The 13,840-nt window shown below is 33.4% G+C and overlaps 1 protein-coding gene across 2 annotated transcripts in view; it reads left to right on the top strand.

Annotated features, from left to right (window-relative positions):
- The first annotated feature begins 814 nt into the window (after positions 1-814).
- LOC127705801 (tetraspanin-9-like) overlaps positions 815-13,840 on the top strand; it is a 35,061-nt gene continuing 22,035 nt past the window's right edge. Inside the window, exons 1-6 of one of the 2 annotated variants that reach the window (XM_052210151.1) lie at positions 815-903; positions 5,065-5,168; positions 6,097-6,288; positions 10,478-10,552; positions 12,112-12,228; positions 13,133-13,273. In XM_052210151.1, the coding sequence (XP_052066111.1) occupies positions 5,097-5,168; positions 6,097-6,288; positions 10,478-10,552; positions 12,112-12,228; positions 13,133-13,273 (597 nt within the window). In that variant the 5' untranslated portion in view covers positions 815-903; positions 5,065-5,096. Of the gene's footprint in view, positions 904-3,545; positions 3,615-5,064; positions 5,169-6,096; positions 6,289-10,477; positions 10,553-12,111; positions 12,229-13,132; positions 13,274-13,840 lie in introns of those variants that run through there. The other variant, XM_052210152.1, reaches the window with a different exon arrangement.

Below are 13,840 nucleotides of genomic sequence, written 5' to 3'. Positions count from 1 at the left end.
TAAAATGGGTAGAGTTTTAACTTTGTTTGTATTTGATATCATCATTAGAACACATTTTATCAATAACAAATTATTATAATTAGTTTTTTGTAACTTTTAAATATACTTGCATGCTTTAGCTGTGAAAGATATCGGCATTATCCATTAGAAAAGTCGTGAGGCATAGAACCTTTTTCACAACAATAGCGGTTTTTTACCCATAAATCCATCGGATTAATCGGCTTTCCGGTGGCCACGTCATTTCATTGGCTGTTATATAGACTCTACTAGAGTTGCGAATCTCTTGTATTATATGTCTCTGCTTTATCAATGTCAAAAACAGTTTCGCTCTACAGTAGTACAGAGAATGTTGTGTTAACCCGACAGTAAATTCATCTTTTACATTCTGTATTGTCATGATTGTGGTATAAGCCATGTGAAACTAAAGGAATGATAATTGAGCAATGTTGACACACATTTATTTTAAGAGATTATAATATAATATAACTTCAATAAAAGACAAGTTTAAAAGGCGTCATTGAAAATTGTCAAAAGAAAGCAAAGCAACACTTTTTTGATCTACCATATTTGAACTGTCTTTTTTTTAACCTTAACACCTTCGCTTAAGATGTAAGGTGAAAACTGTATTTGAATTTTTCAGCTACATCAGATCAGCTGTCGACCATGTTGACGTGGTAGTGAATTTGTCCATAATAGCTGCTTTCTGGTTGGCTGTAGGGATTTTTTTCCTCCAATCGTTAAGGGTCTTACAATTTTTCAAGACCCGGAATAAAAATTTGAGCTTGGTCTGGCTACTATACACCGTGGGCTTGACCCTTCACCTCAAGCAAAATGGAGGCGTATGAACGAAAAATCCAGTCCCTCTAATTTATTATAAATTTTCATATATGTATCAAATTTTATGTAAGCATTACTTACTAAACAGAAATAAGATTAACAAGATTGAATAATTCATTGTTACTGTTCTCAAACATGATAGTTGATACATTTTCTACTGAGTACTGCCTACTACTGGAAAAAATGTTGGGGAGATCTTTATGAATTGACTTTGTTATGTACATCTTTTTTAAGGATAAACATACAAATTATATGGCATTATCTTCAATTTGTTGAAGGGGGTCACTATATGACAGATCTATGTTGTGTATTTTTTCCCGCCTAGATGTCCTGTGTTTTTCCGCGAGTACTTTGGCATTCATTGGCTTCATCCACCATAATAGGCCACTTCACAGTTACAGTAGTGTCCGGTAATTCTGCTCGTCAGATTCTGATAAAAACACAGATGACCCATTTGTTTTGTTGATTTTAAAATTTATTTTTTGGGGAAATGAGATAAACTCTTCAAAATTGTTTTGGCAGTGAATCGATTTATATTGAATTTAATACAATTTGTATATAATTAAGCAGAAATACATATGATCAAAGCCTTATGTGGCTGATTTACCAGACTGCATCGTAGTTCGGCCATATTGAATAGGGGGCAGATTTTTCAGGGGCGGATCCATCCATTTATAAAAGGGGGGGTTCCTAACCCAGGATAAAGGGGGGGTTCCAACTATATGTCCCCATTCAAATGCATTGATCGTCAAAATAAAAGGGAGGTTCCAACCCCGGAACCCCCCCCCCCCCCTCCCCCTGATCCGCCACTGTTTTTTGGATAGAGGTGGAAATAGTATGATAGTAAGGGAAATCCTATGCATGTTTCCAAGTAACTGTCCTCTTTTTAATGATGTTTTCCCGAATTTTTCAAACCATTTTGACCTCCATTATGAAAATCTGACCCCTATTCAACATGGCTGCACTAAACGTGAAGGGGCCTATTACAGACTTCTGGGTGTCCTAGCAATGCTTTGGTGTCGGTTTGTGAATAGATGTGTTGTAAATAAATCAGTGACACATCTCCATTAATTATTATTGGGATTGTACAAGGATTGCACTGTACCCTCAAGAATTCTAGACAACTCGGCATCAAGTCAAATCGGCACAAGGACAAATCAGCACATGTTAAAGACATTTTGGTATCAAGACTAATTGGTACCTCATAATGACAAAAGCTGCCTTGTTTATTTTCACGTATAAAGTTAGTTATCAGACCTTAATAACCTATCCCAACAGTGTTTGTGGCCTTCCATTAAATTTCTTGATACTTAGGTTTACTCAATATGGCTTGCATGTTATGGCTTATCAATTGGAATTTTATAACAACATGAACAATACAATGCATTTCTTGTAGATATCAAACGATCCCCATCTACAAACACAAGCTGTGCACTTTCGTTCTTCCTTGCGGTAAAAAAAACTTTACAGATATTCTGTTTTCTTTAGAATCGTAGAAGACTTCGCGAAAACCGTCTGACCTGTCAGTCATGACAGCCATAATATCACCTTTCACTTTTGAGTCGGCCCAATTGTCTGACAGAGAAAAAAGGTCAAACGTGGTTCGTTCTGTCGCGTTAGTAGTTTGTCAATTCATTGGACACTGGTTTCCTGTAATACCTTGTGTAATTGTGGTCAGAAATCATAGCTTTAGATCCAGTTAAAGTTATTTCAATGGCAGAGTTTAGGGTTACGTTCGTCATAGGCACATGGAAATGAAAATGGCTGCAATATGTTGAAGGACTTTACATTGATAAGGCGAAAAACAATCGTGTGTTCAGGATTTCCTGACCGACCACATAAAATGGCTCAGACCAAAGTGTTTTTGTGAGGATATTTTCAACTTATTTAATCGAAATTCGTGACAGATCATTCAACCAATGCCAATTCATTTTGTTCATTGACAATTTAAAATGGCTAACATTATTATAATACATATGTACCAGAACCAGACTCGGTGAGAGCATGATTTTATTTCTGTATAAATTTGGTATGTCTAAAAAAATGGTTCTCTTTGTACATGTATATTAATTTCATTGTCTAATGATTCAAGCCATAATATTTAATATTACAAATTAGGGTGTTATTTTGCCAAAAATGAAGGACCACCAAATTTTTTTGAAGGACCAGCAAAAGTTTGCTTTCTGTCAGTCCTTGCCTGATATATAAATATTTAAGTTTTGCGAAATCTATTGTAAAGATCAAACGATATCTATCTAAAACATAAGCCTTATACTTTAGATTTTCATTGCGAAAAACAATGACAACTTAATAAATTGTATATATATTGATTAAAAAATAACTTTACGTACAATTATGTTTTTATACATACATGCATGTGTATATATATCCAAACATAATCAAATTTTAGTTGGGTTATTTTATTGAAAATTATCTTTTTCCTTTTATTATCATACATTGTAGTGAACATAAATTAAAGTCATATGAACTTTCAAATTTAGATAAAAGATTGAATATGTTTTATATACTTTCATTGACTTTAATGGCTAAGTTTTACTAAAACAAGTGTTCTTGAACTTTCTTGCGAATGAAAATCCTTTATATCATAAAAATCTTCATAAATGTACTGCTATTGAATTATTGTCATCCAGTACACTAATTCGCTGATATTTTCCTGTATACAGTGACCTTAACATCAAGACCTCTCGTTAGAACTTTGGCCACAGCACAGCGTAAGTGTGAGGGGAAAACCGTGATGAGAGAATGTAAACTGGAAGGTAAATAGTAATAAACAAGGAATTATTTGAAACTGGAATAATTTTGAATTCTGGAAAATTGATAAGAAATATTTAATGTACAAATGTATGATGAAAACTAACCCAATTTATGAGGGTTAGCCAAGCATTGCTAAGGGGGTTAATTAACTTGTTCATAATAAAATATCAGTGAAAATAAGATTAACCTTAGTAATGTGCACTAGGCTAATTCTATTTAGTTGGGTTAGTTTTCATCGTACATTTGTTATTTATTTTCCAGAATTCAAAATGACTCCAGATTCAATAAATCCTCGTTAATAACTAATTCTGAAAGAACAAATTCAATTCAACAAATCATTTGACAACTGTCACTGTTAAGGGAAAGTTTAACAAGTTGGAATGCATGGAAAAGATGAAACATAAATATCATGGCTCTAACAATTCACTTATTTGTCACAAGCTACATACATGTATGCTCTTTGTTAATTGTTTAATATCAATGCCTTACGTCATTTTTAGGCAACAAACTCAAAAGTTTATTAGCTTGCGATCAACAATCAATGAATGAAATATAGTTTGTAGGTAATACGTTATAGATTAATAACAAATATAAAAAAAACTTGGATAGAGGACTTAGTTTAGTATATTTGCATGCATTGGTTCACTAATTTTGATAACAGTAAAATTACAAGAAACTTGTTTCATACATGTATGACTTTAAAAGCAACTTTATAGAAAAAAAATGAGGGGCCAAATAAGCTTGGTCCCCAAATTTCTTAAATGTTCGAACAGTGCTGAATTGTCTTTTGAACACTACAGAGTGTCAAAATGTCTTGTTACCTACCCTCACAGCTCTCTAGGGCTTTTTCTCACAAAAGCATTGCATGTATGTATTTAAAACTATTGTTAACTTTTGAATAAATAAAAACTTGAGGCAGAATTATTACTTATAAACCATATAGTATGCTTCATTCACCATGTTCATAAGTAACAGATTTAGATTTTTGGTTTCCCATAAAAATATTGACTATATTTTTTTTTCATTCATGTAAATCAATATCTAATATGAGGTTTTTGTGCAACAATGTCAGATTGATCGTAATTCCAAAGAAATTTTTATCTATCATGTCTATAAATTATTCCATTCCATGCACTTTATTGCTTACCTGGTATTTTTTAATATTTTTTAGCAAAATTGTACCTTTCTACTTGAAGAAAACCTGATTTATTTACACATAAATCTGATTAAATGTAAAATATTTACACATAAATCTGATTAAATGTAAAATATTTACACATAAATCTGATTAAATGTAAAATATTTACACATAAATCTGATTAAATGTAAAATATTTACACATAAATCTGATCAAATGTAAAATATTTACACATAAATCTGATCAAATGTAAAATATTTACACTATATAATGTTTAACATGTTTAATGATATATCATGGTATATTGTTTTCAGATTCAATACAGATATGATACATCACTAGAGATATGGGGAGTATGAAAACTTCAGCATTTTGTACTTTAAAGTACATATTTATTATCTTCAATGCACTTATATGGGTAGGTCTTCATTAAAGTACATATTTATCATCTTCAATGTCTTTATATAGGTAGGTCTGATTTAAAGTACCTATTTATTATCTTAAAAGTTAAATGTTCTTATAATGGTACATTGTAGGTCATAATTTTTAAAGTACATTATTTATTATTTTCAACATTCTAATAAGACAGGATTTAATATTAATTAAAGGACCTATTTATTATCTTCAATGTTCTTATGTGTTCTTCAGGTTCAGTTATATATAGGGTTTAGCCTTAATTAAGCAAGATTAGTAAAACCTAGAAATTGTAAGATAATACAAGATTTGGATGAACAGGGTTCTCGATAAGCATGATAAGGCGAGTCCATGAGTCCTGGCCTTGCGGTCATAAAACTTTGGAGGACGATTATCGGACTCAGAAATCAACCAATCAAATTATCGGATTTGGTGTTTCGAGCACAAATTTTGTACTCTTGAGTACTGAGTAAAGTTTTATGACCGAAGGTGCGGGACTTATGAAAATCTGTGTGGACTCATCATTTTGGTGAGTCCAAAGATGCATCAAAATTGTAAAATGTTGTATTAACTGAGCACATATATCATCCTTTTATAACAAGTGTTTTTAAAATAATCTAAATCTGATGCCATTTCCATGCTCTATTTTGGAGACTGAAATGTTGAATTATTTAGCAGTAAAATTTCATCTTCTCTCTGTTGAACTCACCATTGCCAAAAATGTCGAGTCCCTGAACTCACCTCAAAAAATCTCTAGTGAGAATCCTGGATGAAATACATGTGATACAAATAATTATTAGGAAATATAGCAGTGTTGTTTAATTTTGATTCTAACCAAATATCAGAATGGAAATTTTATATTGACTTTTTTAATTAATGTTTAGTTTGAATAATTTTGATCGATATGATGAGATAATTATGACTATTTACAGTTAATTGGTTGTGGGCTATTTTCTGTTGGTATATGGATGCAGGTTAACACAGGTCCCTACATAAATCTGCTGCCCAGCCACTATGTGTTTGGTGCCACAGCAATAATATGTATAACAGGTGTTGTAGCACTTATTATAGGATTTTGTGGCCTAGTTGGTGGTATTATGGAGAGTCGTCTTTGTATGGTTGTAGTAAGTAAATTTTCTTTATTATTAAAAATAATTACCTTTGGTATACTTATTAAAAATCGTGCAGAATTATACTGTGATTATATATTTAGGTTTGGTCTGATGGGGAATTGGTATTGATGGCAGATATTTTATAGTCTCTGTTAAACTTATTCACTTTTCTTACTAGACTTGTGGTGTTTATATTGTGTAGAGACTTGTCTTTTGTTTAATACTATATGTTGACCTTTAGATGTAAAAATGAGGAGATGTGGTATGATTGCCAATTAGACAACTATTTACCAAAGTTCAAATGAAGTGGGTGTAAGCAATTATAGGTAACTGTAGGGCCTTCAAACATGAAAAAAACCCATACCGTAAAGTCAGCTACCTGATATAAATGAGTATCTTGTATTTTGTACATAATTCTGATAATGTACATGTTTTTAAGTATTTTCAGTGTTATTGTATGGTATTGATTAATGAGTCTTTATCAACTCAGTTTAATGGGTCTTTATTAACTCAGTTGAATGGGTTGTTTTTATATTTCAGTTTCTGTTAACATGTTTTCTCTTGTATAAAAATATGAAAATAAGGAGATGTGGTTTGATTGCTAATGAGACAACTATCCATCAGAGTTAGAATAAGGAGATGTGGTTTGATTGCCAATGAGACAACTATCCACCAGAGATATGGTCAGGGATTTGGTATGATTGCCAATGAGACAACTATCTACCAGATATATGGTCAGGGATGTGGTTTGATTGCCAATGAGACAACTATCCACCAGAGTTAGAATAAGGAGATGTGGTTTGATTGCCAATGAGACAACTATCCACCAGAGATATGGTCAGGGATGTGGTATGATTGCCAATGAGACAACTATCTACCAGAGATATGGTCAGGGATGTGGTATGATTGCCAATGAGACAACTATCCACCAGAGATATGGTCAGGGATGTGGTATGATTGCCAATGAGACAACTATCTACCAGAGATATGGTCAGGGATGTGGTATGATTGCCAATGAGACAACTATCTACCAGAGATATGGTCAGGGATGTGGTTTGATTGCCAATGAGACAACTATCCACCAGAGTTAGAATAAGGAGATGTGGTTTGATTGCTAATGAGACAACTATCCATCAGAGTTGGAATAAGGAGATGTGGTATGATTGCCAATGACTGAATGAGACAACTATCCATCAGAGTTAGAATAAGGAGATGTGGTTTGATTGCCAATGAGACAACTATCCACCAGAGATATGGTCAGGGATGTGGTATGATTGCCAATGAGACAACTATCCACCAGAGATATGGTCAGGGATGTGGTATGATTGCTAATGAGACAACTATCCATCAGAGTTAGAATAAGGAGATGTGGTATGATTGCCAATGAGACAACTATCCACCAGAGATATGGTCAGGGATTTGGTATGATTGCCATTGAGACAACTATCCACCAGAGTTAGAATAAGGAGATGTGGTTTGATTGCTAATGAGACAACTATCCATCAGAGTTGGAATAAGGAGATGTGGTATGATTGCCAATGAGACAACTATCCATCAGAGTTAGAATAAGGAGATGTGGTATGATTGCCAATGAGACAACTATCCACCAGAGATATGGTCAGGGATTTGGTATGATTGCCATTGAGACAACTATCCACCAGAGTTAGAATAAGGAGATGTGGTATGATTGCCATTGAGACAACTATCCACCAGAGTTATGGTCAGGGATGTGGTATGATTGCCAATGAGACAACTATCCACCAGAGATATGGTCAGGGATGTGGTATGATTGCTAATGAGACAACTATCCATCAGAGTTAGAATAAGGAGATGTGGTATGATTGCCAATGAGACAACTATCCACCAGAGATATGGTCAGGGATTTGGTATGATTGCCATTGAGACAAATTTCCACCAGAGTTAGAATAAGGAGATGTGGTATGATTGCCATTGAGACAACTATCCACCAGAGTTATGGTCAGGGATGTGGTATGATTGCCAATGAGACAACTATCCACCAGAGATATGGTCAGGGATGTGGTATGATTTCCAATGAGACAACTATCCACCAGAGATATGGTCAGGGATGTGGTTTGATTGACAATGAGACAACTATCCACCAGAGATATGGCCAGGGATGTGGTTTGATTGCTAATGAGACAACTATCTACCAGAGATATGGTCAGGGATGTGGTATGATTGCCATTGAGACAACTATCCACCAGAGTTATGGTCAGGGATTTGGTTTGATTGCCAATGAGACAACTATCCACCAGAGATATGGCCAGGGATGTGGTTTGATTGCCAATGAGACTACTATCCACCAGAGATATGGTCAGGGATGTGGTATGATTGCCAATGAGACTACTATCCACCAGAGATATGGTCAGGGATGTGGTTTGATTGCCAATGAAACAACTATCCACCAGAGACAAAAGGACTAGGATGTAATCAGTATTATGGAATTCTGAAATAGCTATACAGTCTGAAAATATCCAGAACTCGGTTCAGAAACTTGTTAAATAATTATTATATAAATGTTATGTTGATCTGAATTGGGGCTCAAAATTTTTGAACATAGAAAGGTTGAGTCTTACTAAGATTTTAAGCAATTTTCATAAAATTTAATTGTGATAATTTTAGAAAATAGATCTGTATTTTCATTTTTCAGTCACTCTTCAGGTAATTCAGTATTTACTTTTAGCACAGTTTCATCATGGGAGCAGTAGACATTCAACAGTAGGACAAAAAATTTAATTAGATCTAACTACAACCAAAGTGTCTGAATAGTGGATGTGCCTGTTAAAAAAACTAAACAAATTGCTTCTTGTTATAAGTCTTTTCAGATGATTAAGTTGCATCAAAAAGACATTTCAATTCAGAACCTGTTTACAACTAAATCTTGGAAAGCTTAATCAAATAAAAAATTCGTAAGGGTTCCGCGGAACCCAGTGTCTCGCCTACTTTTGCTGTTAAACACAGGCTCAACAAAAATAAGGGAAAAAAAATAAAAATATTCCTCTCTATACTATCTTTTGATTGTAAGTAGCTTCTGTCCAAGTTTGGTAAAAATCCAGGATAATTTATGAATCTAATAAATGTTTTAAAAATTTAAACTGCAGACTGTATGTAATGTTGACTGGAAGAAAAACTAAGTCCATTTATAAGTAAAAAATGGAACAATATTTTATCAAAATTTCCTTCTAGATACTAGCTTTTGATCATAAACAAGCTTCTGTCCAAGTGTGGTACAAATCCAGGATAGTTTAAGAAAGTTGTTAAAATTTTAAAAACTTTAACCACTGAGTGAATGTAATGTTAACTGGCAGAAAAACTAAGTCCATTTATAAGTAAAATACGGAAAAAATGGAATTTTTTTTACAAAATTTGCTTTTGAATATAATCTTATGATCATAAACAAGCTTCTTTCCAAGTTTAGTAGAAATCCAAGATAGTTTAAGAAAGTTATTAAAATTTCAAAAACTTTAACCACAGAGTGAATGTAATGTTTCCTGGCAGAAAAACTAAGTCCATTTATCAGTAAAATACAGAAAAAATGGAATTTTTTTTTTACAAAATTTACTTTTGAATATAATCTTATGATCATAAACAAGCTTCTGTCCAAGTTTGGTAGAAATCCAGGATAGTTTAAGAAAGTTATTAAAATTTCAAAAACTTTAACCACAGAGTGAATATTTGTGGACGCCGCCGCAAATGACGACGATGCCGACGGAATGTAGGATCGCTATGTCTCGCTTTTTCGACAAAAGTCGAGGCTCGACAAAAATGGTACAAATAAATATCCAGTTCTTTCATGCTATGAATGATACGATATTTGAGAAACATATTAGCCAGTAGGCAACTAGAATTGAAGTGGAAATGAACAGCTAGAAATCACCCTACAGCTTTAATGAAAGAGCTGGAACTCACACTGTCACACTATTTTTGAATTCATCACTCTTGGAACTTGTAGTAGCTAGGTACAATGTAATGTAGATATTGCATAAACAAACAAAAAATGGTCCCTCAAGAATGTGTTTAAGCTACTGACATATACTTCATTTCTAAGAGAGTCTTTTGCTTAATGGTTAATATAATTTACTATTCTAGTAGATGTGTTCGTGTGTTAATATAATTAGAAGAAAAATAAATGTGTTTTCATTCAAACACAACTTAACATACATTCCTATTTTATTTTCAGTATTTTGTGTTTAATATAGTGGTATTTGCTGCAGAAATAACAATTATTGCTATAGGATTCTCAAAGAAATCCCAGGTAATGTACAACATTTACAGACAGAATAGCTAGCCCACTTCAACAGAAAACTAACTATTCCAGTATTGTAATATCAATCAAAATTTCCAACACTTACAACCGTTAATTTATAAGCAGTACATGTAAGTTCTTATTAACTCACTTTGGAGAAACTCAATGGCTTTCATCCAAGTAAAGTAAGTCCAGGAAGACCATATCTACATAAGGCTCCCTCAAGAAAAGGCTCGGAACATATACCCATAATGTAGTATTAACAACACACTGTAATATAAGATTTGTATTTTAAAGACAGTATCCAAATGTTAATTTTCTTTATCAGTACTGGACCCAGTTGTTCATCTCTTGGTTAAATATAATCCTTGGTTAGATATAACCCAGGGTTAAACCTTTTAACTGAGGGTTACGTAACCAAGGGTTAAAATTCCTTTGTTCAACTTCTTTTTAACCCTTGGTTACGTAACCCATGGTTCAATTTTCATTGAATGTTCATTTTTTATCAAAATAAGAATTATGAACACTTTTTTCTGGTCCTAGAAAAACTGTTTGGTCAATAAATATGATTTCTTATCAAAAACAATACGTTTTTCAGCGTCTAAGTTCATTAATTAGAACAACAACAACGCGAACGTGACAGAGAGCACCTTTTGTTTGAAAAGACGTGTTGATCCTAAATTATTTGATTATCTAGATAAATACATTATCTTACTAAAAATGTTTAATTTTGCTGCATAAATTTGTTTATTAACATAGAAGAATACAGGGTAAAAAAAATGTCGATTTGAAAATGTATGATAGATAGACTTAAACCTCGATGCAAAAAAGGGGGAAGGACTGTAAAACGTAATTAATCAGGTTTCATCAGTTTTTGACAATTAATGGTTGTAGAAAAAGAAGAACATGTTGTATCAAACGTTTAGTGACCTTTCTAATCTTTTTATAAACAGAGAATCGTACTTTTAGACAAAACTATTCCTTGGTTAAAATTTTAACAGAGGTCCGAAACAAGGTTAAATCTGAATCATTTAACCAAGGATTTAACAAAGGGTAAAATTTAACCACAGGATGAACAACAGAAAATAACCTATGGTTAAATTTTAACCAAGGGTTATAATATTGAACCCTTGGTTAAAATTTAACCAAGAGATGAACAACCAGGTCCTGGTAGTCACATTTTTAAAAGAATCAGCTTAATATGTTTAAGAGGAAGAATTTTTTCTTTAAGAGACCTTTACCAATTCTCACTATTTTCTTTAAGAGATCTTTACCAATTCTCACTATTTTCTTTAAGAGACCTTTACCAATTCTCACTATTTTCTTTAAGAGATCTTTACCAATTCTCACTATTTTCTTTAAGAGACCTTTACCAATTCTCACCATTTTCTTTAAGAGATCTTTACCAATTTTCACTATTTTCTTTAAGAGACCTTTACCAATTCTCACTATTTTCTTTAAGAGACCTTTACCAATTCTCACTATTTTCAGTCATAGAAATAAGTTTTGAATGAATGGTTTAGAGCATATAGAGTTAATATATGATCGAGATATGTTTGTATTTACAGCTCCAGTCTTTTGTGAAGGAAGAATTAATGTATAGTTTAGAGTTTAGTCATAATCCTGACATCCAATCAAACAAGAGGGAAGGTGTAGACAATGTTATAGATTACATACAACAAGATGTAAGTCTTATTATTTTAATAAAAACATCTGATAATTCGTTTATCACGTGTAAGGTGTACATATCTGTCTTGCAGGGTTCATTTGAAATCGACCTCATTTAAATTGATCATTGATCATGTTAAGTTTATGTTATACTTGTAGAGGAAACCTTAATATAAGACCTTCATCATAAGTTCTATCATGATAAGTAAATCAGGCAAGGCATTTCACAGTGTCCACTCTTGTCTAGTTTTTTTTTTTTTTTTTAACTGTGGACATATAATTGGCCTTAAATTCTCCCTCACCTTTTCGTCCGAATTTAAAGGATTTCTTTACTACTTTCCTTCGTATAAATAAGACAAAACTCTAATATAGGTTTGGTTGCTCGCAGTAATTTGTTCTTTTCTCTGGCAAACAATGTTTAATAACATAATATTATAATATAGATGAACAACAATATTCAAATTGACATATATATATGCATACAAGAAAATTGTCCAACACATTATTATATATAAATGAACTCAAACTCTATATGATCCATATTCATATATATGACAATAAACGGTAAACTGTACGTTGTAGTTACTGTGAGCACCTTCGATGAACTGACACCTCAACAATTTCTTTATATAATATAAAGGAACCCCACCCTTTAAACCGCCAAAGGATTTCAGGTGCATATATAACCAATATATCTAAATCCAAAATAACAATAACCCATTTTACAACTACTCTAACGAGTTTGAATATATATAACTATATTCAACACAGGGAAATCCCTATAGTCAAACGAAAAGAAATATATCAGTCAATCTGTCTCTATTACCGCTCTATATTGAGTAAGTTGTCAATAATTTACCTCTACACCACAAATTCTCTCACTTTTGATGGTCGTATATATTTGTGATTTTATATTTGCAGCTGAAATGTTGTGGTATAAACAATTACACAGACTGGTTTAACCATCCAGCATGGCCAGGGAACAGTTATGTTACTGATTCATGTTGTTTACATGAAGAGGAGGAGTGTGGGAAATCTACTACTGCTGTGTGGTTCCGTAGGGTAAGTAGAGGAGGAGTGTGGTAAATCTACTACTGCTGTGTGGTTCCGTAGGGTAAGTAGAGGAGGAGTCTGGGAAATCTACTACTGCTGTGTGGTGCCGTAGGGTAAGTAGAGGAGGAGTGTGGTAAATCTACTACTGCTGTGTGGTTCAGAAGGGTAAGTAGAGGAGGAGTGTGGTAAATCTACTACTGCTGTGTGGTTCCGTAGGGTAAGTAGAGTAGGAGTGTGGTAAATCTACTATTGCTGTGTGGTTCCATTGGGAAAGTAGAGAAGTGTGGTAAATCTACTACTGCTGTGTGGTGCCGTAGGGTAAGTAGAGGAGGAGTGTGGTAAATCTACTACTGCTGTGTGGTTCAGTAGGGTAAGTAGAGGAGGAGTGTGGTAAATCTACTACTGCTGTGTGGTTCCGTAGGGTAAGTAGAGAAGTGTGGTAAATCTACTACTGCTGTGTGGTTCCGTAGGGTAAGTAGAGTAGGAGTGTGGTAAATCTACTACTGCTGTGTGGTTCCATAGGGTAAGTAGAGGAGGAGTGTGGTAAATCTACTACTGCTTTGTGGTTCCATTGGG

The sequence above is a fragment of the Mytilus californianus genome, unplaced genomic scaffold, assembly GCF_021869535.1.
Source record: "Mytilus californianus isolate M0D057914Y unplaced genomic scaffold, xbMytCali1.0.p SCAF_6, whole genome shotgun sequence".
NCBI classification, from domain to species: Eukaryota; Metazoa; Mollusca; class Bivalvia; order Mytilida; family Mytilidae; genus Mytilus; species Mytilus californianus.
This window is presented reverse-complemented; position numbering and strand designations above follow the sequence as displayed.